This window comes from Tenrec ecaudatus, chromosome 14 (genome assembly GCF_050624435.1).
Source record: "Tenrec ecaudatus isolate mTenEca1 chromosome 14, mTenEca1.hap1, whole genome shotgun sequence".
NCBI lineage: Eukaryota > Metazoa > Chordata > Mammalia > Afrosoricida > Tenrecidae > Tenrec > Tenrec ecaudatus.
The window spans coordinates 124485074-124509573 of NC_134543.1; the positions used below are offsets into that span (position 1 = coordinate 124485074).

Consider the following 24500-nt stretch of genomic DNA (forward strand, 5'->3'; position numbering starts at 1 on the left):
CAGGGGGCCAGGCACCCTGAGCCAGGGTTCTCTGTAAACTCGTTTCTGCACTGAAGGGTCCCTAGTTGACAAGGCCCCTCAGCGTGTGCATCCTAAACTCTCCAGTCCCTTCCAGTGAGTCAGTGGGCAGGCTGCTAGGAGCCCGCCTTTGGGTGCATTCCCTCCACTCTTGCTTCATGGGACACAGAACTCCGCACTGTTTCAGGAACTGGGCAACCTGTCTAACGGGGGGCAGGGGATTGCTCAACCAGAAGGTGCTGTGACAGAGGCTGCTCTGTGCAGCCCTGCCCGGGGCCAAGCTTGGCGAGCCCTCCAGAAGCCACAGAATAAGGAAATAAATCTCTCAGCTAGAGGAAGGTCCCCTCCCTGTTCAAAGCCTGTGCTTGCTGAAGTTCTTCTTGCCAGGTTCCCCCATAGAAGACCTCCTTGGAGGGGGCACTAGGAGGGGCCTCCAGGCTGGGCTGCCTGGCCTGAGCTGCTCTGCTCACCTCTGAGGGCCCCTGCCTGGGACACCTGGGGAAGGTGGCAGCTGAGTCTTGCTGAGTATCGAATTCCCTCAGGCCACCTGGCTTAGGGTTCTCAGCTGGGTTGTCAAAATAAAACATAGCAAAAACACCTCACTGCCATCGAGTTAATGCTGATGCGGAGTGAGTGACCCAGTAGGACAGGGTAGAATGGCCCCTGTGGGTTTTCAAGACTGTAACTCTCTATGGGAGTAGAAAGCCTCTTTCTCTTTCCATGGAGTGGTTTCAGCCCTGCCGACCTTGTGGTCAGCAGCCCCATGGATAACCATTTCACCACCAGGGTTCTTATTGGCTGCATTGTATCTAGATACTTCTCCAGCCCTCATCAGCCTCTGACCTGGATAACCTAGTAGATGCTCAATAAAACGACTGCCCACATGCACACATTCCCCAGTGGACAGGATGCTGGGACCATCCCTCACTCACCCCCGGACTACCTGTCTTGGCCATGGTCACCCATACTATGGGAATTCTTTTCCAAAAACGGATTCTTCCCTTCCAGGCCAGCTCGGTGTCAGTCCTGTTTGTCTTCTCTTGGGGGCTCAGAGAAAGGGGACGGGGAAGCTCTTCCTGGGCCTGGTTCCTTTGTGCCTCCTGCCAGGCTGCGCCAGCTTCTGCCAAGATGCAGGAGCGAGGGATGCGGTCACTCCTGCCCTGGTCAGGACGCCGTTTACAGAGGCGTCATCGGGGTGGGCTAGTTCGCATGCTTGCTGGCTCCAGCCCTGAAGTCCTTCTGCAAGCCAAACTGTGAACCGAAACCAGCCTTGATTCCTGCTCACAGTGGCCCTGTAGCACGGAGCAGGGCCTTCCCAGACGATTGTCTTTTTGGAAGCAGGCTGCCACAGCTTGGTCCAGCAGGGTGGGCGGAGGCTTTGAACCCCTAGCATCAGCTAACGGTCCAGTTCTTAACCACTGTGCCTCCAAGCCCACCATGTCACTGTATTAGAGAAGAGCGCCCGCCTGGAGCATTATGACCTTGTCAGAACGGGCGACCTCGGATCAACTTGAAACAGCAACTGGGAAGGTCCGATGGGAAGCTTAGGGAGCAGAGTCTGTTAAGGGGAGAGGACGCATGCAGCGAGGGCGAGTGAGAATGGTCGTCTTTGTGGGGGGTGATTGCATGCAGGGGCGTGGCAGGGTCAGACCGGCTGAAGGAAAGCATCTGTAGGAACAGAATGAGGGGGGGCTGGTGGATGGGTAGGAGGGGGGCCCAGGGGAGGGATGGGAAGGGGGCGTAGAAGGTGTCTGACATGGAAGGCACTGAGTGAATCCCTTGGCCCACTTGCTGGGTCGCTGGGATGGTGACTCGGTATGGGTGGAGCACAAGAATGGGAGAGGTGGGAGGCTACATGCATAGTCCCCCTCTGGGCTCCAGCCACCCTGGGGCCCATCGACAGAGACGGCAACAGGAAGCGGGTGAGAGATGACCTCATGGTTCACTGGACCCTGGTCCTTTATTCCTCTTGGTGGATCCAGAAACATAGTTGTACTCAGATGGAAGCATCTGCCCTCTGCTGCAGCCATGCCCTGCCGGACACGTTACACACACACACGCACACACACTTATAAGACTAGTCCCATGTTACAGATGAGGAAACTGAGGTGGAGGGAGGCGAAATGGCTTGCCCCAGGCCTTGTTTCCGAGGCTGTGATAATAAATGACGGAAGCAGCTGCTTTCCACCAGCCTTTAGGTTAGCGGGCAAGCTCTTCACCGCTGCATCGCCAGTAGCAAAACCAGGACCGATGGAGCCCGTCTGCAGCTGGAACGCTGCAGTTAACCCTTGGTGTGCCGGCACATTGGCAACAGGAGAGGAGTTGGCACACCTCCAGATGGCCTTTTGCCCACGTCCCCGTCTCTCACGTCCCTTCCCTCCGGCAGGTGTCCCTGGTGCTTTCAGCTCTGCAGGCTGGGAACAAGGGGACCCAGGCGTGCATCACGGCAGCCACGGCCGTGTCTGGGATCATCGCTGACCTGGACACCACCATCATGTTCGCCACGGCAGGGACCCTGAACGCAGAGAACAACGAGACCTTCGCCGACCACAGGTGAAAGCGCGGGGTCAGCCGTTGCATAAGCCCCTTTGCCAACAGCCAGTGAGGCCTTTGTTATGTTTGAGGTTTGCCTGGTATGGCCTAGATCCACCCCATTAAAACAGGGGTTTTCCCCTTTCCTTTGTGAAGTTTTCTCTTTCCAAGTCTGAGAGCTGTCCCTTTCCCTTCCTTGCTCGCCAGCCCCAGTGGAATAGAGAGTGATGGGACTCAGGCACAAGGCTGGCTTTGGGGCAGCAAGGGGCCAAGCCTGCCGCCTCTCCCTGGCTTGCTCAGAGAATGCTGGCTTTTTAGCCAGCCACCGCCCCCCCCCCCCCGCCCGAAGGCTGGTGCGAGGGGCTCCGCATTTGCTGCTGGGGCCACTCTTGCAAATCCCCACCATGGCCAGCACCTAGGGCTGGACTCGTCAGGGATGCCTACGGTTCCATCTGCCCTCCTGGAACCCAACCCTTTGGGCTCTGAACGCCTGGACAAGGTGCCCCAACCCATGTGCCCTGGGTCCACTGTCGCTGCGAAGTATTTCTAGGGATGGTGGGAGGAGCAGGAAAGGGGAAGCTGGCTGTGATTCTGTTTTGGGGCTGGGGGAGGAGCCTCCACCCTCCACTGTGCCGGACAGAAGATGTGAGTCCCACTGTTCCCCTTCACCAAAGTCCTGCAGGGGACTTCTTTACTTCCTGATGACACCCCCCAGCTCAGCCTCGTCTTTCTCCCCGGGCTTCTTCCCCCACCCCCTTTCTCAGGGAGAACATCCTGAAGACAGCCAAAGCTTTGGTTGAAGACACGAAGATGCTCGTCTCTGGGGCCGCATCCACCCCCGACAAACTGGCCCAGGCGGCGCAATCGTCCGCAGCCACCATCACCCAGCTTGCTGAGGTGGTCAAGCTGGGAGCAGCCAGCCTGGGCTCCGATGACCCAGAGACACAGGTAGGGGTGAGGGCAAGGGATTGGGTCTTCCTCCAATGCCCACAGAAGGCCCCAGAGGCTACAGGCTAACTAGCATTCCCAAGAAAGCAGTGGTGTCTGAGTGCGCCTGTCGTGTGGGGACCTGGGAAGAAAAGCTCCTCTTGTTAGCTGCTATTGAGTCTGAATCTGGCCCCATCCCAGTGGGAGGAAATCCTGCCCCGTCGTCAGCCTGTTGTGACCCAGAGAGGGCTTTCATGGACTGGTCTGGTTGGTAGATCACCAGGCCATTGTTCTTCAAGTCCATCTCACTCTGGACGCGTTGCTGAAACACGCCGTCATTGATGGCGGGGCACGAGGTGCGTTGACCAGGAATGGAGGCTGGGTCCGGACCTCCCACCTGGGCAGCATTGATCCAAGTCAGGTAGTCACATTGATGCAGGCTAGATGGATTGAAAGCAGTGAGCATTTGGAGATGAGAAGCCAAAGGCAAGTCCCACGTTTCCGGCAGGAGCAGTCATGGAGGTGGGTCCATGTGCCAGGGTAAGATCCCCAGAGGAAGAGCTGGCTTGGGTGGGGAGATAGCAGCAAGACCAGCTCAGGTGGCCATGTTGAGTTAGATACACAAATGGAACCACCAAGTAGGCATTTGCCTGCTCAGTGCAGAGGTGGGAATTTAAGGGTCAGCCCATAAGCACAGGACAGGAAACGCATGGAGTGGACAACAGCAGGGTTCAGGGACTTGCTTTGAGAAGCCCAACAGGTAAGACCATATTAAGGAGGAAGAGATGCCCAAGGAGATTGAGAAGCTCAGCAGCTGGTGGGCGGCAAGCCAGGAGGGTGGGGATGCTCTGAGAGAGTGCCCAACTGTCCGAGAAGTTAAGAGAGCGTGTGGTGTGAAGGTTGGCCACTGGCCTAGGGCCATGGAGGCCACTGGTGACCCAGCAAGGGCTCGTGGTGTGGGGTGGTAGGGCTGTAGCCAGGTAAGAATGACGGAATGAAGTCAATCCATGCAGACAGCTTTTGTGAAGACCTTAGCTCTGAAGTGGAGCAGGAGACGCTCCGCTCTCTGGGACACTCCGCTTCACAAGCAGCAAATGTTCCCATGTTCCCTGCCCCTCCCATAGTTCCCCAGCCTGGATGGCAAGTTCTCGAGGACAACCCAGCCCAGGTGCCATACAGTACATTCTGGTTCATGCTGAGCCTTTGTCTCTGAGAGTCACAATGCCTCACTTAGGGCTTCGGTGACCATGTGGAAGTAGCTCATTAGATCTTCCCTCCAAAGTGCCTCTGGAAGGGGAGTGGTCAAACCATAAGGCTTGTCTCATGGAGAACGATTTGGTGTCTGTGGCCAAGTGGAGAAGGGGTGGGAGGGGGAGCTGGGCCTAGAGCCAGGGTAGTCAGAAAGGCTCCCTGGGGCAGACATGGTAAAAAGGAGCTAGATTCCGGGCAGAAAGACCAGCAGGAGCAAAGACCCTGAGTCAGGATCGAGTGGACCGAAGCCAGCATGTGAGGAGAGACTGATTCCCTGGACCGAAGCCGGAGAGGCAGGCGGGCGCCCCACAGAGGCTTTGAGGTGTGGATTCCGTCTCGGTGTTTCTTAGCCACAGGTGTTGGGCCATGGGTGAGGAGAGGGCTGCCTCTCAGGTGGGAGCTTCCTGCCCTCACCTTTTGGACCTAGGGTGTCAGCAGAGATAGCTTCCAGCTAGGAAGGGCATTTAGGACAGAGTCCCTATTCTGGCCGAAGCCCGGGCTTGCCGGGGGAGCAGGCTGTTGATAGGGTAGGTGCTGCGTCTTCCCTGGGCAATGCTACCGTGCAGCAGGCTGGAGAGCCATGATCCCTGTGTCCTCCCCATGCCGACGCCACCTGGTGCCAGCTTAGCCCTGCTCACCTGGACTCCACACTCTTTCAGGTAGTCCTGATCAACGCCATCAAAGATGTGGCCAAGGCCCTCTCCGATCTCATTGGTGCCACCAAGGGAGCTGCCAGCAAGCCCGCCGACGACCCCTCCATGTACCAGCTGAAGGGGGCCGCCAAGGTAGCCTGGGTTCCTCAGGGACAAGCATGCCAGGGGAGTGCTGGAATGGAGACGCAGGGGCCGGGCAGGGGGAGCACGCACCCCAGCACCCCTCTCTCTCTGTCTCTCAAAGAGAAGAGATGGTTTTGCTCTGGGAAGTAGATCTGGAAGCAAAAGGACCGGGCCAGGGCCAGTGCACCACCTGCTCTCTCTCTCTCGATCTCTGCAGGTGATGGTGACAAATGTCACCTCCCTCCTCAAGACTGTGAAGGCAGTGGAGGACGAGGCCACCCGAGGAACACGGGCACTGGAGGCCACCATCGAGTACATCAAGCAGGAGCTCACGGTAAGAGCTACCAGTGGCCCCACCTCCTTGGGCACCGATGTCCAATCAGTAGCCCATCCGAAGAGGCCAGTCCTGCAGGGTCCGCTGAGACTTCCGTTACTTGGATACCTTATCTAGGCAGGCTCATTTGCCTGCTTGCAGATAGCTTGCTAGAATAGAAAGCTTCCTTCCCCCCAAAGGAAGGATGCTGGGAAGTATCTCCTGCTAAAACAGGACTGCCTGGGATTGGGGATAGAGCACGACACACTGGGAACGTAGGGCCGTCGTCTGCAGGAATGAACGCAGCAGCCCCAAGCACCGCCCCTTTCTGTGCCATGCTCACAGTTGCGTCTGAGCTCGTGTTTCAGCCACTGCGTCCATCCGTCTCCTTGGTGGCTCCCTCTTTTTCGCTAATCATCTGCTGTACCAAACTGGGTGTCCTTATCCAGGGGCTGTGTTCAAAGCACACAGCTCGGGCACTTTCCTCGCCTTAGAGAGACAAGACCGAAATGCCGGATCTGATGGGCAGTTGGCACTCTGTCGTGGCATATTCAGTTAGCATAATTAATTTCAGATTCTCTAAAGGGGTGTGTGTGTGTGTGTGTGTGTGAGAGAGAGAGAGAGAGAGAGAGAGAGAGAGAGAGAGAGAGAGAGAGAGAGAGAGAGAGAGGAGAGAGAGAGAGAGAGAGAAACTCTGTGATGCGGTCACATTTGTCAAACCAGCTCAAAGGAGAAGGAACAGCGAGCTTCGTTTCCCCCAGTCCCACACCCCCCTTTTTTTAGTTCAAGGATTGTTTGTTGGCCTTTAGGAGTGTTTTCCAGTCCGGTCTGTTAGAGCCCCACGCCCTGGCCCCAAAGTCCCCCTTCAGCATCCCCTGGGACCTCGCCGCTCCCTGGCAGAGTCTCGGGCACTCGCAGAACGCCCCGGAGCTGGGGACAAGAGCTGGGAAGCCGGGACGGAGAGTGGAACCTTTAGCTGTCAGTTTCTGCCCGTGGAGGGATTGACCCTGTAGAGGTTGTTCCTGTGAACGCCAAGGGTGGAGGTTTGGCGGGCTATCAGGGCACGGATCTAGAAAGCAAGAAAGAGAGAGAGTATTGCGGCCACATGAAATTTCTAATTTCCTGCCATCCAACAGTTTCTTCCCATCGCAGGCTTAGTTTTCAGACACGAGCGCAGCAAGCCTGGTCAGCGTCCAGTGCTTCTGTCTCTTCCTTCGTGCTTGTTTTTCTTTGTTTCAACATCTCCCTCCCCCCGCCCCCTGTTTCTCATGTCCAGGTGTTCCAGTCAAAGGAGGTACCTGAAAAGACATCATCACCTGAAGAGTCGATACGGATGACGAAAGGCATCACCATGGCAACAGCCAAGGCTGTGGCAGCTGGGAACTCGTGTCGGCAGGAGGACGTGATAGCCACCGCCAACCTGAGCCGCAACGCCGTGTCAGACATGCTGACAGCTTGCAAGGTAGAGCCCCGGCTGGTTGGGGGTGGTCGGCTTTAGGCTGGAGAAGGGGCGGGGCTGGGATGTGCACAAGCAAGCAGGCCTGGGCCGGAAACTGGGTACCGAAATGAATGCTGCCTATGGAGGCACCAGCCTGTGGGGCTTGGTGTACGGGGTGAGTTTGGGTCTGGGAGGGATAAAGTCTGCCCTGGTGCCTTTATCTCCCCCACTTCGGTCATGTCCAGGGCTTCCTCGGGAGGCAGGAAGCCAGCGACATCCGGGGCTGTGCCGGTCACTCTGAGTGTAAGCAGGCACTGTGGGTGGCATGGCATGCCAGGTCTGCCACATGAGCACCCCGTGAGCTCTCCTGCCCGGGCCCTTGCCTCTATCTGGTTAGCTGTTTTGTGCCAGGGGAGGCGTTGTGATCATTGTGTGAGCCAGTGAAGTAGGGGAACAACACAGAACTTTGGGGAGCTGCCTTTTTGCCACCTGCATCAGACCTCACGTGGAGAGTCTTCAGCTCCTTGGGGAGGAGGGGGGAACTGGGGCAGCTGCCCTGAGCCGGGTGCTGGGTCTCGGGCCATGCCACGCTCTGCGGTGAAGCACATTCTCTGTGAGGGGCTGATGAAGCGTCCCACTCGGATGTCTTCTCAGGGGCTCCTCTGAGGGGGCAGGGTGGTGCCGGCCACACAGGTCCCCAGCAGTGACACAGCTCTGGGGCACTGTGTGCAGGTTGTCACCCAGGCCTTGACAGCACCTGTGCTAGAGGAGCCTGCCCACTGCTCGCTCCCCTGGACCTAGGAGCACTCCCTGAGAACTAATCCCTCGGGGCTGAGTCGGGACAGGACTTGTGCCTCGAGAGCTCAGAGGGTTTGGGTTGGTTTCGTTCTTTTATGGAAACAGAGCTGCCCCCAAATGCACCACAGCTCCCTCTTCCAACCCAGCTACGTCGTTGGTTGATTCTCTTTCGCTGAGTCAGGCTCACATAGACTCTTTTTTGGCTAACCGGCTGCCTTTGTAGTCAACTAGGTTAACGTCAAGTTCAGTGACCACTAGCCAGCCAGCCCAGCCTCCAGGATGGGTTACCATGGAGGCAAAGACAAGCCCAGTGGCAGCCATATGTCAAGGTCCGTCTCAACTAGAAAGGCCTCCTTAACTCCTCCATTCACCTCTGGTCCCTGACAGGTTTCCCTTGTTGTTAGGTGCCAACCCATAGAGGCCCTATGCGGGACAGGATGAAACACTGCCCGCTCCTGCCCATCCTCGCAATTGTCCCTAGGCTTGATGAGCCCATTGTTGCAGCCACGGTGTCAGTCCTTCTCATGCGGTCATGAGGGCCCCTCTGCTCTGCCCAGCACGATGTCCTCCTCCAGGGACTGGGCTTCCCTGACATCATGTCCAAAGCATGTGAGACGAATTCTCCATCCTTGCCTCTAAGGAGCACTCTGGCCGTGCTCCCCCTTAGCACTCTTGAAAAGGTGGTTGATGGTCCTATGCGGGCATCAGGTGGTTATGACTGTGTGCAACTGAAGATAAGGACCGGATATCCTGAGCATGTTCTAACCAGATGTGTCCTTTTGAAGAACCAAGTCTCTTCTCAGAGGGTCCTTGAAACCTGATCAGATGGCTTCTTTGTAAGGAAGTATCTAGGAGAGGAATCTGACAGTGAAAACTCCAGCATTCTGAAAGAAGGGAAATTGACCCCAAGTCTCAGGGTAGAGATGGTTTCCAGACAAAATTAGCCCTTTTCAAATACACAGCAGCTAATGTTACTGCCGGCAATGAACTCTTGAGAGAAAGAGGAGAGATTGGTGTGAAAGCAACACAAACATGGGGGCCCCCAGCCCTCTGGAAGGAGCAACTCTTGTGACCCAATGTACACATCCAGAGTCTACTGAGAGTTGTGATGGACTTGGTGCCATCCTTGGTCACTAGCTAGCAGTTGAGTCTCAGGATTTGGCCATGCAATTGGGTTCTCAGAGTCTTTCATGGTTCCATGATCTCAAAGGGATATAACGTCCTATTAATTAGCTAAAGCACAAATTGTTCCCATTGTACAGGTAGAGACACTGAGACAAGGGCCTGTCTTGAAGACGCACAGCTAGTGAGTGAAGGATCAAAGACTAGAACAAGGATGCCTGACTCCCAGCCAACAGGCTACCTTTCTCCGTGATGGGGAGAACATGACACGGGTTCAATGTTTAGTGAGGGCCTTTGTTTGTCCTTGACCTCAAGAGTCCTCTGTTTGGAATTTTAAAATCTAGCCAGGTAGGAAACTGACCAGCTAAGCCCACTACTGTCAAGATCGTATGACTCACAGTGACCCTACAGGACAGAGAAAACCAGACTGTCCGGGTTTCTGAAGCTGTATATCGCTACCGCAGCAGGTGGCTCCCCTCTTTGTTCCATGGAGCAGTTGGTGGGTTTGAACTGCTGAGGTTTTGCTTAGCAGGCCAGCACTTCTCCTGCGGTGCCACACCGTCCTAAAGCTGCAGAAAGCTAGAGAACAGCGGTTCTCAACCTGTGGGTCGTGACCCCTTTGGGGGTGAACCACCCTTTCACGGGGGTCGCCTGATTCATAACAGTAGCAAAATGACTGTGATGAAGTAGCCACAGAAATCATTTTATGGCTGGTGGGTCATGACAACATGAGGAACTGAATTGAAGGATCGCGGCATTGGGAAGGTTGAGAACCACTGCTATAGAGGCATGTTCTGGGGCATGAAATCAAGGTTCTAAAGCACAGAAGAGGTGCTGCTAGCTGCCTGGAATGAGGGTAGAACTTAATTTGCCTCACAGTTCCATGTGTTCACTGGTTTGTGGGTGTGCAAATACACATCCTCTTCTTTCTGCCTGGAAGTGCTTGTGTATCTGGGCCACGTTCTCCTCTTTCGGTTCAAAGTCCTCCCACCTGTGGGCCCAGAACAAGCAGTCATGCCCTCTGGTGTAGTCCCAGAACCCTTGTCTCGTTAGTGGGTTATGACCGTGTCTTTGTGCAGGGGACCTGCCCCTCTGTAGATTGTGAGGGCCTTAGGGCAAGATCTGCCTCTTATTCCCACCCACCCCTCACCCCCATGACCTCAGCACAAGGCACAGGGCCTGGCACCAAGAAAGTATCCTTCAGTGAGACCAAACCTGTAGCCTCTTGCTTGGTCAATCAATAGAGGGCCAAAGCCAAGGTTACCACTGGGCAGATGGATGGATGTGAGTCCTGGAGCAGTAGCTCTTGTGCCATTGCTTTCAGAAAAACCACCCAAGGTCCTTGTTGGAAATAGCTTTCTCCTAGAAGTTAGGTGCTTTCTGAAGTCCCTTAGCTTTTTCCAGGGGAATCAGTGGGTGTACCACTGACCAGCTGACTGGAAGAAGACCCATTCAGCCCTCAAGGAGCTGTCTCTCGGTCCAATAAACCAAAAATGTAAAACAAAACATATCCACTGCCACTGAGTTGATGCCAACTCATGGCGACCCGATAGGACAGGGTAGTCCTGCCGCTGTGACTTTCCAAGACGGTTACTCTCTATTGAAGTAAAAAGAGTAGAAAGCCTCATCTTTCTGCCCCGGGGCAGCTGGTGGTTTCAAACTGCAGACCTTGCAGATCGCAGCCTTGCACATAACCACTACATCACCATGGCGCCTCTTAGATGGGAAGCCGAGTGCGTTACCCAATCTGATGGATTCCGAACCAGACTCAGAAAGATGAGCAAACTCACACAGCCTTTGGCCATCAGGACCAGGCCAGTTTCCTCTGCCCACGACCTCGGGTCTCGGTGACAAATGAGGAGCAGGCACTTCTGTCCCCAAGTTACAGACAGGAAATGAAAAAGGGAAACGAAACAACAAGAAAAGCCCACGATTAAGAGAGGAGTGGGAGGCTGCTCAGAGTTTCAAGCCCCATTCTAAACAAAGGCCTTCCTGTTTTCAGGGGAGGTGATTACATAGAAAATGGTGGGATGTTGTCTGTACGGATTCCGTTCCTCTCTGTTAGTTGGCCCTGCATCAAGCCATCCTGACTCAGCAAGACAGAAGAACAGCCAGGCTGCTGTCATGTCCCCTTCTCAGTCCAAGACAACAGGAGCAACTGCTGGGCCTCAGCGTGAGACTCATTGAAGGACGTTATTGGCCCCTTTGCTTGGGCCCCGTCTATCCCGCTCCTTTTGCAGAAAGGAAGCAAGGGAGCATCCCAGAAGGCATGTGCACCCAGAAAGGTGTCCCCAGAGCACTAGACGTTCTCAGTGGTAGATCTAGAAGGAGCCTTTGATACTAAGCGCAAAGCTCGAGTTGCTGTGTACGTGCAGTCGGGTGCTGTCAGGTGGTGTCCGGGTGGCCTGCATGGCAGAGGAGAACTGCCCAGCGGGCTTTCTTGGTTGTGATCTTAACAGGAGAAGATCACCAGCCCTCTCTCCTGCAGGGCTCTGGGTGAACTTAAGCCCCCAACTTTTCCGGGAGCAGCCGGGGCTGAGTCACCGTGCCGCCAGCGGTCCATGAACCCCAGGGGAGCCAGGGCGGGAGTAGAGGTGCAGTTCATTCCATACCGATGGACTGATCAGTGGGAAAGTGGCCCAGTTCCTCAGGCCCAGTCTTAAGATTTACCTAGACTCTAGTGCTCCTTTATCTGTGGCCTTTCACTCACGTGCACATGTCCGTGCCAGGTGCAATTCTCCACCTACTGTTTCGGTTAACACGCGCTTGTTTTCATGCAGGGCAGCTCACTGTGGAGGACTCCTGGTGGTGTGTGGTGGAGGACCCAGCTGCTAATGCTAGGTCTTCGGTTAGGACACTAGAGACTCGGGGCCGAGGGGGACCAGTCTGCTTCCAGAAAGATGGACCGCCTGGGGGGCGGGGGGGCATTCTACCCTGGCCTATGGGGTCCCTGTGAGTTGGAATTGACACCCGTGGGTGGGTTTATGGGTATAACTGACTTTATCATGATAGCTACCAAATACTCTGTCGATGAATACATAATAACTACCAAATGCTCTCTCTTTGCCCTTACGTCAGATATTTTGGTGGTCTGTAATTTTTTTTTAAAAAGCTAGGTTTTTTATCGTAAATTATAATGGAGTAAACATCTTTGGACGTATTTGTTTTATTTTCTATACTTTGGATTCCCTCCTTAGGCAAGAGTCCCAGAGGGAGGCGAGCGGCATGACGTTTTCTTTATTGCCACGTTGCCCTTGCAAAGGGTTCTGCCAGGTTACAGAGCCACCAGCAGTAGGCAGGAGCCGCTCACTGTCACTCCTCATACAACGGCACCTTGTAGTGTCACAGCCTGTGTCTTGGGGATGTGCTGAAGGCATGACCCAGGACTTCTGCTTCCTGCTTCTGAGGCACATTGGTCCCCAGAGAGCAAAACCAGACACTGGCCGCACAAATTAGCCTCACTGGGGAGGCGGGATGCCGAGGTGGGGAGCACGTAAGGGGGGCACCCACAGAAATTCACCCCAGCTGTTCCCATTCCAACGGGGAGGAAGAAACACCCCGAACTAAATAACCAGACCCACTGCCATCGGGGCGATCCGATTGATAGTGGGCCTGGGGAACAGAGCAGACCTGCCCCTGGGGTTTCTGAGGCTATAGCCATCCGAGGGCTGGTGGTTTCCTTAGGTGAACAAGTGGTCCATCAGGTGTGCCACCAGCACTCCTGAAGGAAACACAGGACGCTCGTGACCACGCCACTCCGCCTCGACCCCGCATCCTGCGGTGCTCTCTGCACGTGCCCGAGGATGACTGATTTGCAGTTTTCTACTCTGTGTGTTCTTGGAAGCCCCACTCCTCCTCAAGTTCTTCCCAGCCCGATGTGCTGTCAAAGATGAACAGCGGCATGAGGAGGGCTGCCAGCTATAAGCAAGGAAAAGAACAGAGCCTGCCGCGCCTGCTCTAGAACAGTGTCCAACTGCAAGTCCAGTTTGCTGGGCATCCCTGCGAACGGGCCTGCGGTTGGCACGGCCGACCATGAATGTCTCGTAAGGGCCAGGAAAGAGCACAGGAGGCTCTGGGAGCAGGGCATCCTGGCACCAGGCCAAGCTGAGGACGGAGAACCTGGGCAGAACCAGGCTGTGGGCTAAAGAGAGGCCAGGCTGACCCTGGACAGAATGTCTCCTAACTTAAGCACTAATAAAAGATCTTTTTGGTTTCCTGGACAATTTAATATATTTGGATTTTTTTTAATTTTACATTTCAATCAAAATGAAGGAGGCACCTGGGAATCTCAGTTAATTCTGTCATCTGACCCCAGGGCACTCACAAAGTGATGACGGAGTGGTCAGACACCAGCTGAGAAGGCAGGCGCAAGGGGTAACTCTTGTAGCCAGACAGCCAGTCATGGGGGGGTAGGGGGTGGGGTGCTGCTCCGAGAAGTCACAGGGGTCAAGGCAGGCTCTGTTTCCCAGTCAAGGCTCCACAGAGCAGGGCCCCGCTTCCCCCACCCAGCTGATGGCGTCCTTTCTCTCCAGCAAGCGTCCTTCCACCCTGATGTGAAGGAGGAGGTGCGCACCCGAGCCTTGCGGTACGGGACCGAGTGCAGCCTGGGCTACCTGGATCTCCTCGAGCACGTCCTGGTGGTGAGTAGGGGCGTGGGCTGGGGAAGAGCCACCTGCAGGGAGGGCACTGCCTCTGCCCTTCGACAGGAAATCTCTCCAAGGGCATGTCCCGGGACGGCTCCTGAGGCCGAGCCTGGGTTGAAAGCACAATTCTCCCAGCCGGCGTGTAGAGATGCAAGTGAGCCGTCTGGAGGAGGCTGAAGTTAGGGTCCAGGAGCACGTAATTTCCTTAGTGCAGCACAGAGGTGAGACAGGGGGTGGGGGACAAAGCAGACTGAGCAGTCAGTGCCACCCTGAGACACACCCCTGTGATAGACCCCATTCTTCCTGGGAGGAGGGGACAGACGCCTCAAACAGCCCCTCCACCCCATACCTAGTCCTCCAGTGACCTTCCCCGAGCCCAGGGTGCCCAGCGTAGGGCTGGGAAATGAAGGTGGAAATGAATACCCTGGAACAGGCGAAGGGTGGCCCCGGGGCCCAGCAGGTGCCTGCAGTGAGCCTCAGGTTTGTGCACATCCCCAGCTCCTGGGGCGACTTGGCTCCTCCATGGACCCCCTCCCTTGCCCCTAACGACCTAACCAGGAAGTAAGCAAGGACACCCCTGCTCTGGCTGCCGGGTGCCATCTGTAGAAGGAATGGACTCAGAGGCGGGGGCGTTGAGTGTTCTTGAGGTGGGGCCGCCCCCAGAGAATACTTCCTGTTATGCTGCTTGTCCCCAGAACTCCCAGGAAGCATCCACGAGGTCATCTTCCAATACACAAAGCATGTTCCTACATGGGGACTGTCCACCCCCTCCATTGCTGGGGACACTCTCGCCTGTGCTTTTCCATCTGGTCATTGCACCGCCACGTGAGGCTGGCCTAGCTAAGAAACCACCTGAGACCCTGACATTCAGCCCCTTGCGGGAGCTCCCCTCACTCCCTGGTGGTAGACCTGAGGCTCGGGCCTTCCCCTGCCATCCCCGGCCCTGTCCTCCACCTCGAGGCCCATTGCCCTCGCCTTAAAAAAATCCGTCTGGAGGAGCTCCAGATACAATGGCCCTGAGTTGCTCTCCCAACCTTAAAGTGAAATTTTAAGTGTTATTTAAGCTAAATAACAGCTCAGTTTAAGAAGCAGTAACGATTATCCCCTTTGAATATTGTGTCCTTTAAAAAGAATTATCTCTATAAGACCAATTGGTCAACAGCAATTTGAGCACATCGTTGAGAGAGAGAGAGAGAGTTCTCAGGGTCAGGGCAGGGAGTTAATGAGAATGGAGAACGGAAATAGCAAGAATGTTGGTATAAAGCGAAGTCTCGAACCAAGATCACTGAGCCTTATTTATGTCTCAGAACAGCAATGGGAGTGGGTTTGCTGTGTGTATTTTTGTAACAAAATCACGCATTACTTTCTTTTATTAAAAAATTTTATTGGGGACTCATACAACTCTTATCACAATCCATACATACATCAATTGTGTCAAGCACATTTGTACATTCGTTACCCTCATCATTCTCAAAACATTTGCTCTCCACGTAAGCCCCTGGCATCAGCTCCTCATTTTCCCCCTCCCTCCCCACTCCCCCATTCCTCATGAACCCTTGATAATTTATAAATTATTATTTTGTCATCTTACACTGTCCGACAACTCCCCTCACCCACTTTTCTGTTGTCTGTCCCCCAGGGAGGAGGTTATATGTAGATCCTTGTAATCGGTTCCCCTTTTCTACTTCACCCTCCCTCCACCCTCCCGGTATCGCCACTCTCACCACTGGTCCTGAAGGGATCATCCGCCCTGGATTCCCTGTGTTTCCAGTTCCTATCTGTACCAGTGTCCATCCTCTGGTCTAGAGGAAAGTTGTGTGTTTCATCGTTGCTACACTGCACCCTGACTGGCTTGTCTCCTCCCACGCATTACTTTCTGTAAGCATTCCTGTTATTTCCATGGTTATTCTTCACCCAGGTGACAGGGCACGGTGGCCAGCCGGGGTCCACTAACACTGGGCTCCCAAGGCCTGAACCCTCACGAGTGGGGACCAGTGCATGTCTCACACATGTACCAGGAAAGAACATCTTAGCCGAAGAGCGTCACCAGCCATGCCAGTCGTGTGTGTGTGTGTGTGTGTGTGTGTGTGTTGGGTGGAGGGAGTGGGGGGCAGATTATCATTAAAACCGTTCTGTCTGTGCGCCTGCTTTGAAGAAGGGGTCAGGTCAGGAGAATGAACCCAGCCAGGTGTCCAAAAGCAACTGTACCCTTACTGGAACGCCGTGCCCCTCTTAGTCACTGGAACCTTGCTGTACCTGAAAAGTAGAACGTACGGTCGACAATGTGAGACTTATGTTCAAAGGCAAGTTCAAACCCGGCCACAGAGCCATCCCCTGCCTGACCTGGGCTTTATCATGACATCATCCTGCACGATTGCAGTGAATGACTATGGAAGTGGTGGGGCGGTGGCGGAAGTGAGGGTCCTCGGACCGGCCACTGCAGCTGGGGCTCCCGGCCCCCTGCTACACCGTCACCAGGCTTGCTCTATGTGCCTTCCTTCCCAGGCTACAGCTCGCTGTGCCTCCCCTCTCCTCATCTTGGCGAGCGAAAGAAGATGGCATCCTGATGGGGTGACCTCTTCCCCTGAGAAGAAGCTGCAGGTCTCAGGGCCTCTGTGACCATTAGGGACGTCCTAGGAAGCAGTGCCGTGAGTCCCTGGGTGATGCAAACAGGGAACGCATCTGTCTACTAACCAAAAGGCGGCGGGCTGGAGTCTACCCAGACTGCCTCGGAAGAAAGGCCTGGAGATCTGCTTCCAGAAGATCAGCCGTTGAGCACTCTGTGGAGCACAGTTCTGCTCAGGCTCTCTGGGGGTCAAGTCAGCTTGGCAGCAGTGGCTCGGGGCCCATTTCCAGGCTGTACCCCCAGAGGCCCCAGCCCCACTGCAGCTCCCGCGCCGTGGTGAGAGGGCCAACGCAGGTGCTGAGTGAGCGGCTTTCTCTGGCACTGGAGATGGGACTTGCCTTTTGGGAATGAAGCTTCTCAGCTTGCATACGCGGGGGCTTCAAAGGGTCCTAGAAAATGGAATCAAAAGATGGCGGATGTTCTCACGTGGATTGTGGTGGAGATCACACCATTCTCCTTCGTAGGAGCGAATGGTTTTGCATCGTGCGGTTTGTGAATTATGTGCCAAGAGAACCACTCAAAATGTTAAGATGGAAAAAAAGAGTTTCCATTTTAAAAGAGGATGGAACTTTTTCCCCACAAACTGTTTGAAGCCCCTTCAGAAGTAGTTTGAGAAGTTGCATTGGCAAGGTCCCTGGGGGAGGCCAGGTGTGGGAGGCGTGCCGGAGACCACCACCCTCCTCTCCAGGGCCGGGCCGGAAGCAGGCTGCACTTTGTCCCCCACTGAGCCCCTCCCGGGCCTGCTCCCTTTGGGCTGCTTTATCTTCTCTCTTGGGGGCCTCCTTGTGTTTACTATCGAAGCAGAACTCTGAAGCCTTGAGGTCCGTGTCTCTAAGAGCTCACCACCTGTGTGTCGTTTCCTCTGTCTATATAATGAGTGTATTCTCAGCCATCATTGTGGTAGAAATACGGGCGCACTAATTTCCCATGTTGGTTTGGAGGTTCTCAGTGCAAAGGTAAGCTTGGGCAAAGATGAAATTCTTAATAGGAAGCAAAGTGACATGACATCGGGACCATTTGTGTGACACCTGTAGAACCTTTCTGGTCTTAGGCAAGAAGAATATTGCTGTACCTTCATGGCGACGGGGGCTGAAAGCTCTGACTTCCAAGGTAGCGGCAATGGGGATAGCTTCATGCTTTCTTTGTTCATGTACTTTGTTTCTCTTTGAAAAGGTAAACACATTCTTTGAAGGACATTTCGTAACAGAAGCACAGGTGCTTCCGAGGGATTATTAGAAATCTAAGTAAGAGACAGGTTACTGGGGATGACGGGAAGACATCATTTGGGGTACAAGGAGAGGACCAGCAAAAAAGGAGGAAGACGCTCAACTAGATGGACTGACGTGGTGGTTACAACTGTGGACTCACACATGGAAACAATGGTGGGGATGGGCCCGGGCCAGGCAGGAGTCCATTCCGTCGTACGTAGTAGGGTGGCTGCTCACTGTTGAATGTAGTGCACCAGGACTTGACAGCACTTGTCGAGGGAAAATTAGAGAATCCCTATAAAAGTGTTCTGCCCTCTAAATTGTGGCGATTTGCTGTTTGCTTGGGCCTGACTCTATACACAAACTCACAGTTCCCTTCCTTAGCCCTGTCTCCCTTCCGATGCAGACTTGTAAAGGGACCTGGGTAGGCTATGTCTAAGACCAAGAAAATGGTGTTCCCTGCTAAAGAGATCCCAGGGCCATGGGGGGGAGGAGGCCCAGTGAGAAATGAGGAAATGGGAGTCCCAGACTTGGAAGTTAATGTTCACTTGTGAATGACATTTTCAAGAGCGAATCCACAGGTGATAGTCAAACTGATTATTTATAGAAACAGAAAAGAGGAGAAAAAAATGATTAGGGCAAAGACCGTACAGATGTGCTTTATACAATTGATGTATGTATATGTATGAACTGTGATAAGAATTGTATGAGCCCCTAATAAATTGTTAAAATTAAAAAAAATAAAAAAGAAAAAAAAATTGTAAAAACCTAACAAGAGAAAAAAAAAAGAAACAGCAAGGTTTTGATGAGATCTTGAGGGTAGAAGAAAGGATTGTTAGATTCGATTTTTGAGGCTGGTGTTAGAAAGCAATTACAAACTGGTGATTTTTTACCAACTTCTCCCCATTGTATGGTCTTTACAAAAAGACCAGGTGTGAGCAAGTGACGGAATTCTGAAAAGCAAACCCCCAAATCAAGCTCTTTGCTGTAGAGTCTACTCCTGGCCACCCTATAGGACAGGGTAGCACTGCCCTGTGTGTGTCTGAGACCGTCACTCTATGGGGTAGAAAGCCTCTCTCTCTCCCGGCAGCCGCTGGTGGTTTCCACCTGCTTGGCAGCCCCACACGTTGCCCCACACCACCGGCTAAAGAGCGGGTCACCTTCAGTCAGGGTTGTAGCAGCAGACCTCTGTGATGGTCTCCCTGGGATTCTTGGGAAATGAATTCCTTGTTTATAGCCGTGCAAGTAAAACGTGTCATCATCTGGAAGCTGAAGAGAGGCCAGAGGACTGACTGTCCGCCGTCCACCAAACTGAGGGCCGCTGCAATTAGCCAGCGACCAGCAGCATCAATCGAGGTGGCTTTCCGGGGGTACACGGAGATTGGGGGAATGCCACTGGACTGCTTTTCTGAGATGGAAGCGCGTGAAAATGGGCTTGTTCTGTCAAGACCCCTTGGAGTCACGAATCCTTCACTGTTTTCATTTGATTTCTGTAACTGACCATTTTACTCTGGGAAAAGGTTTAAAACTGCCTAACAGTATCAGCATCCATGTGCCTCCCGCCTGTCCTTACCTTAAACTGTTACTTAACATTTGTACTATTTGCCTTGGGTCCTCGATGTTTTAAAGAAATACAAGAGGACTTCAAAAAAACCCAAGGACATTTTCATTAGCTTTTAATTCCCTTTATCCACGAACGTTTGACACCCTCATAATTTTGCATTCCTGCCCAGTTCCATTCTTATTTTTTCTCACTCCAGAGGTAAATGGTAATCGGATTTTATCACTCTTAGCTCTTTTTTTTTTCTCTCTCTTTGGTTCCTTCCATTTGAAAACTCTGGGCCATTCCTTGCCTCCTCTCGCCTCCATCAGCAGCGACAACAGGACACACAAAACATCTCTTCAGTTGCTAAGCATGGTCACAGACCCCAACGCCTAGCCCGAACCCGGAGAGTCCAAGTCCTTGTGTGTGTGTGTGTGTGTGTGTGTGTGTGTGTGTGTGTGTGTGTGTGTGTGAATCCAGTCCAATCTGAAGAGCGAGATCTGATTTGGGTTGCTCCCCGCCGTGCCGGGAGCTGCTGTAGGGAGCTTTAGGAAGGTGCCGGTGGAGGGGTGTTGGCTTCATGTGTGGCTGTTTTGCCCGTACCGCCTCGCAGAGGGTTTGCATTACAGGGCAGGAAGCAGTTGCGTGCCCTGGGCCGCAGTCCCCGCGCACTGTGTATGCAGAGCCAAGCTTCGTGTGCAGCACGGCGGCGGCAAGCACTCTTGCTGCTGCCAGCGGACCTCTCATTGACTAGCCACTAGCACTCCCACTGACCGACTGGCAATAAGAATAGAGTGCCCTCCCCCCGTCTTGCCCACGTGAGGCTCCTGGAGCGGGCACACAGCTGTTCCATTTCCTGGCAGGTCAGAGAGCATGTAGAGGCTGGTCCCTTCTCTTGCCATCAAGGGCTCCTCTTGTGAAGACACAAGTCTTTAACCGTGTCAGTTTGGTAGCTGAAGTGAGCCTGCCCACCATGCGCTTCAACCTGGTTTTCACTTGAGCAAGGCATCAGTGATACACAATAAATAGGACATGCTTTTGTCCCCCGGTGCTGGTGCAATCCGGCCGGTTCTGCCTCCCCACGAATGGAACACTGCATCGTCTCGTTCCATCCTCACCATCCATGATGTGTGAGCCTGTTCTTGCAGGCAGGGCATCGTGCCATCTCATTGAGGCTCGACTCTTGGTGACCCTCTGATTTGAGTCGTGACTTATGAATACATCTGTGAAACTGTTCTCAGGCTATTAATGTCATAACTATAGTCATCACCACCACCCCAAATGTACAGGTAGTTACTGACCTCCCTCTCTTATTATGGATTAGTTTGCTTTTTCAAGGATTTTATGTAAGGGGAATCGTGATCCCTCAAATATTCATAGGAAAAATGCCATTATCTTTTTTTAATTTTATTTTTTTTATATATTGAAAAAGTTTATATTTAGCATTAGCCAGCTGGACTCACTTTAGATGATTCCAATTTTGTTGGCAACATCTAAAGCATCATAGTCAGGAGCCAGTCGAACATATGCCTTCTTCTCCCCGTCAGGCCTGATCAAGGTGTTGACCTTGGCTACGTCAATGTCATAGAGCTTCTTCCCAGCCTGTTTGATCTGGTGTTTGTGTTTGTTGGCTTTGACATCCACCATGAACACAAGTGTGTTGTTATCTTCGATCTTCATGGCAAACTCTGTAGTCAAGGGGAACTTGATGATGGCATAATGGTCCAGCTTATTTCTCCTGGGGGCGCTCTTCCAAGGGTATTTGGGCTGCCTTCTTAGTCTCAAGGTCTTGGGCCGCCGGAAGGTGGGTGACATGCGGATCTTCTTTTTGTGTGTGACTATGGACGCCTTTCAGCACGGCCTTCTTGGCTTTTAAAGCCTTTGCTTTGGCTTCCGTTTTGGGAGGGGCAGGAGCTTCCTTCTTCGCCTTCTGCGCCATCTTCGTCGGGAAAATGCCATTATCTTTTCATTCCATTTGTCCACTGACTTCTTAAAGTCCTCCGTATAACATGGACTCATTGTGGTCTGGCTTCCACTCCGCTTCAGTGTTAAATTCCACCTTCTTGCTGTATGTATCAATAATTGGCCCCCTTTTATCGCTGAGAGGCATTCTGTTGTATCAATATGTCATGATGTGCTTATTCATTCCATTGTTAAAGCGCTCTGGTGGCATATTGGGTGAAGACTTGCCTTACCTACCCCAAGGTTGGCAGTTCAAACCCACCAGCTGTTCCGCAGGAGAAAGAGGCTGCTGCCTTCTTTTGGAAAGAGTTCCTCTCCTTGGAAACTAAGCAACAGGTCTCCACTGCCCCACAGGGTTGCTATGAGTCAGAATTGACTCTGGCATCAGGTTTAGTCTTTTGTTTTGGTGTTCAGCTGTTGATGGGCATGGGTTTTTGGTGCATGTGTATATGTGTGTGTGCGTGTGTGTTTCATTCCCACAAGCAAAGCTGCTGAGAACATGTACATACGTGGTCCCTATGAACGATGATGCCAGTGCCTTCGGTCGGGCTCTAACTCATAGCCATCCTGTCCAACAGGACCAAAGCTGGAGGATGGCCTGGCTCCGTCCTTCAAAGTGCTGCTGTGTTTGATCCCAATGTTGCAACCATTTCTATCAATCCCCCTGGCTGAGGGGCTCCCTCTTCTGTCACGGCCTTTCTGCTTCAAGGAGCATGATGCCCTTTGCTAGGGACTGTCTGCCATATGTCCAACGTCTGTGAGATGCTGCTCCCCACCTTTCCTTCTCAGGTGCATTCTGCCCGTATCTCTTCCGAGATAGACTGGTTTGTTCTTTTGGCAAACAAGCAAGCAGGGCTTTCCACATTCCTCGCCATGATTACAATTCATATGCGTCAATCCTCCTGACAGCTTCTGTATCCATTGTCCAGCTCTCACATGCATGTGAGGCCATTGAAAATGCCGTGGCTTAGATCGAGGGTTTTCTGTGTTTGATTTTGTTATCGTTGGGGTTTTTTTTTGTTTGTTATGATGATTTTCTATATATGAAATCCAGGTAAGTTTTTAGAGGCAGTGATTAGATTTATAGTTTCTTAGAGAGGTTGAAGAGAAATGGGAGTTAATAATTAATACAAAAATGAAGAAACTTCTAAAATCAGTTGTGGTGATGATTGCACGGGGTATTTAATATATTTAAACCATTGCATTGATGCCAAACTGCAGTTATGATTGCTTCGCCTTCATGAGTTTTTAAGTCAAGTACCGTATATACGTATGTAAGCCGACCCGAATATAAGCCGAGGGACCTAATTTTACCACAAAAACTGCATTAAATATGCTGAAAAACTCAGTTTATACATGTGTACATATGGTAGCTTAATAATTCAGCTTTCTTTTTCATGTTTAAGACTGCTTTAACTATCTTAACTCATTTTGCACTCCCATATTAATTCTAGTATAGTCATATTAATTTGTACCCCAAAAAGCCTACTTGACTTTGAGAATATATTGAGTCTATAGATCAATTTAGACAGAATTGACATCTGAACAGTATTGAATCTTTGAATCCATCAATGTGGTATATCTCGCCATTGAGTTAGGTCTTCTTTAATATTTGTCAAAAATATTTGTAGTTTTCAGTGTATAGGTCTTGTACATCTGTTGTCATATTTGCCCTAGATGTTTCATAATAATATTTGAAATATATAAAGCATGTATTTTTAGATTTCTAACTTTTCCTTCCTAGTATATAGAAATACAATTGACCTTATGTCCTGTGACCATGCTAATCTAACCTGTTAGCACTAATAGTGTTTTATTGTTGTTCAGTCCCTTAGAAGTTCCTATATAGACATTATACTGTCTGCCAACAAAGACATTATGTCTCTCTTCGGTCTTGAGCTCCTGAAGCTTTAGCCATTATCCGCCTAGTAGCCGTGTAGTATATGCTTTTTCAGATAAGTGAAATGCAAGAATTTAAAAATTAAGTAGTGACAAAATTCCATCATTGGAATCCAGAGCAGTGGTTCACAACTTTGGTTGTATAGCAATCATGGGGAAACTTAAAAAAAAAATCAGACACTCAGACCACACAGCAGACATAGCACATAGACATAACACACATAGCAGAGGCCCTTTATGGGGACTAATTTGTGGAATCTCACCACAACTGTTGTTATTCTCATGTAATAGATAAGGGAAGTGAAGTATCGAGAGAAGATAAGTAACCAGACCAGGATTACACGGGTATTTTGACTTCTGAGCAGGTCTATAGGGAGGATCAGTAACCCCGTGGGGCAATCTCTAACTTGCATCCCTGCCCCACCAACCTACCCAATTTCCAGATGACTAGAGATTGCTAGTGTCAGCATTAGAAATGCCTTTCCTCATCTTACCTGGCTGCCTTTCATCGTGGTGGTGCCTTGTTATTCCACTCCACAGCTGGCACCCCCATGAACTTGTGTATGGAGGCAAGTGTCTTTGTCCCTCCCGACTACACCCCTGGGTGTCCTGCTTGAGGAAGGATGATGGGCTATACCAGCTTGTGGGAAACGAACACTGAGGGAACAATGACTAGGGCTATAGTCCTAACTTCGAACAGAGGGAATCTAGAAAGCTAGTATTCCATGGTAGGAAAGCCACCCCTTTGGTAAGTTAGGGGTAAAGTCTAAGTACATCATCCTGCATTAAATATATTCCCACACATTCTCCCCTAATAGCTATGCTGCCTTAAAGTGAGCACGTGATTGATTCTATCTCCCTGTAGAAGCAGACATTCTTGTTATCTCCGCCCACCACGATACCACCCCCACCCCCCCAATGCCTTCCCTCAGTGCAGGTATGGGGTTTCCTCACCTGTAAGCTCAGGGACTTTACTGTGGTGACCACCCACCTTGTGACGCATGTAACTGCTGAATATGCATGTCTGATGATGGTTACCTATAAATATCCCAAGATAGTAAAGATTATCTCTGCGCAGACCTGGCTGCTGAGGTCATGCTGTCCCTCAGGTGAACATGTTACCATGAAATGTGTCTGACTCCTTTATCTTACTCTCCTATCCCTCCTATTCTTTATGACTTTACTATTATATATATATATATATATATATATATATATATATATATATATGCCATAACATTGCTCCTATGGACCCCTCCATTGTTAGAGGCTGGTTTACTCTGATACCAAGTTAATAGAAACTGTTGTATTGCCCCTTCAAGAGGCCCCCAGGGCAGGTACCAAGCCTGCCATTCCTTAGACACAGCTCTGCTCTACCTGCCCACCCACTTGCTATGTTAGGAAGTAAAACCACTCACCACCTGCCAGCTACATCCCCATGGTC

The 24500-nt window shown here is 52.1% G+C and overlaps 1 protein-coding gene across 6 annotated transcripts in view; it reads left to right on the top strand.

The window, feature by feature from the left end:
- The window catches only part of TLN2 (talin 2), a 461380-nt gene that overhangs the window by 410434 nt on the left and 26446 nt on the right, over positions 1–24500 (top strand). For all 6 annotated transcript variants that reach the window (XM_075532415.1, XM_075532420.1, XM_075532418.1 and 3 more), the window contains 6 exons: positions 2405–2571; positions 3315–3498; positions 5388–5513; positions 5722–5838; positions 7094–7279; positions 13708–13815. In XM_075532415.1, the coding sequence (XP_075388530.1) occupies positions 2405–2571; positions 3315–3498; positions 5388–5513; positions 5722–5838; positions 7094–7279; positions 13708–13815 (888 nt within the window). The remainder of the gene's footprint in view (positions 1–2404; positions 2572–3314; positions 3499–5387; positions 5514–5721; positions 5839–7093; positions 7280–13707; positions 13816–24500) is intronic.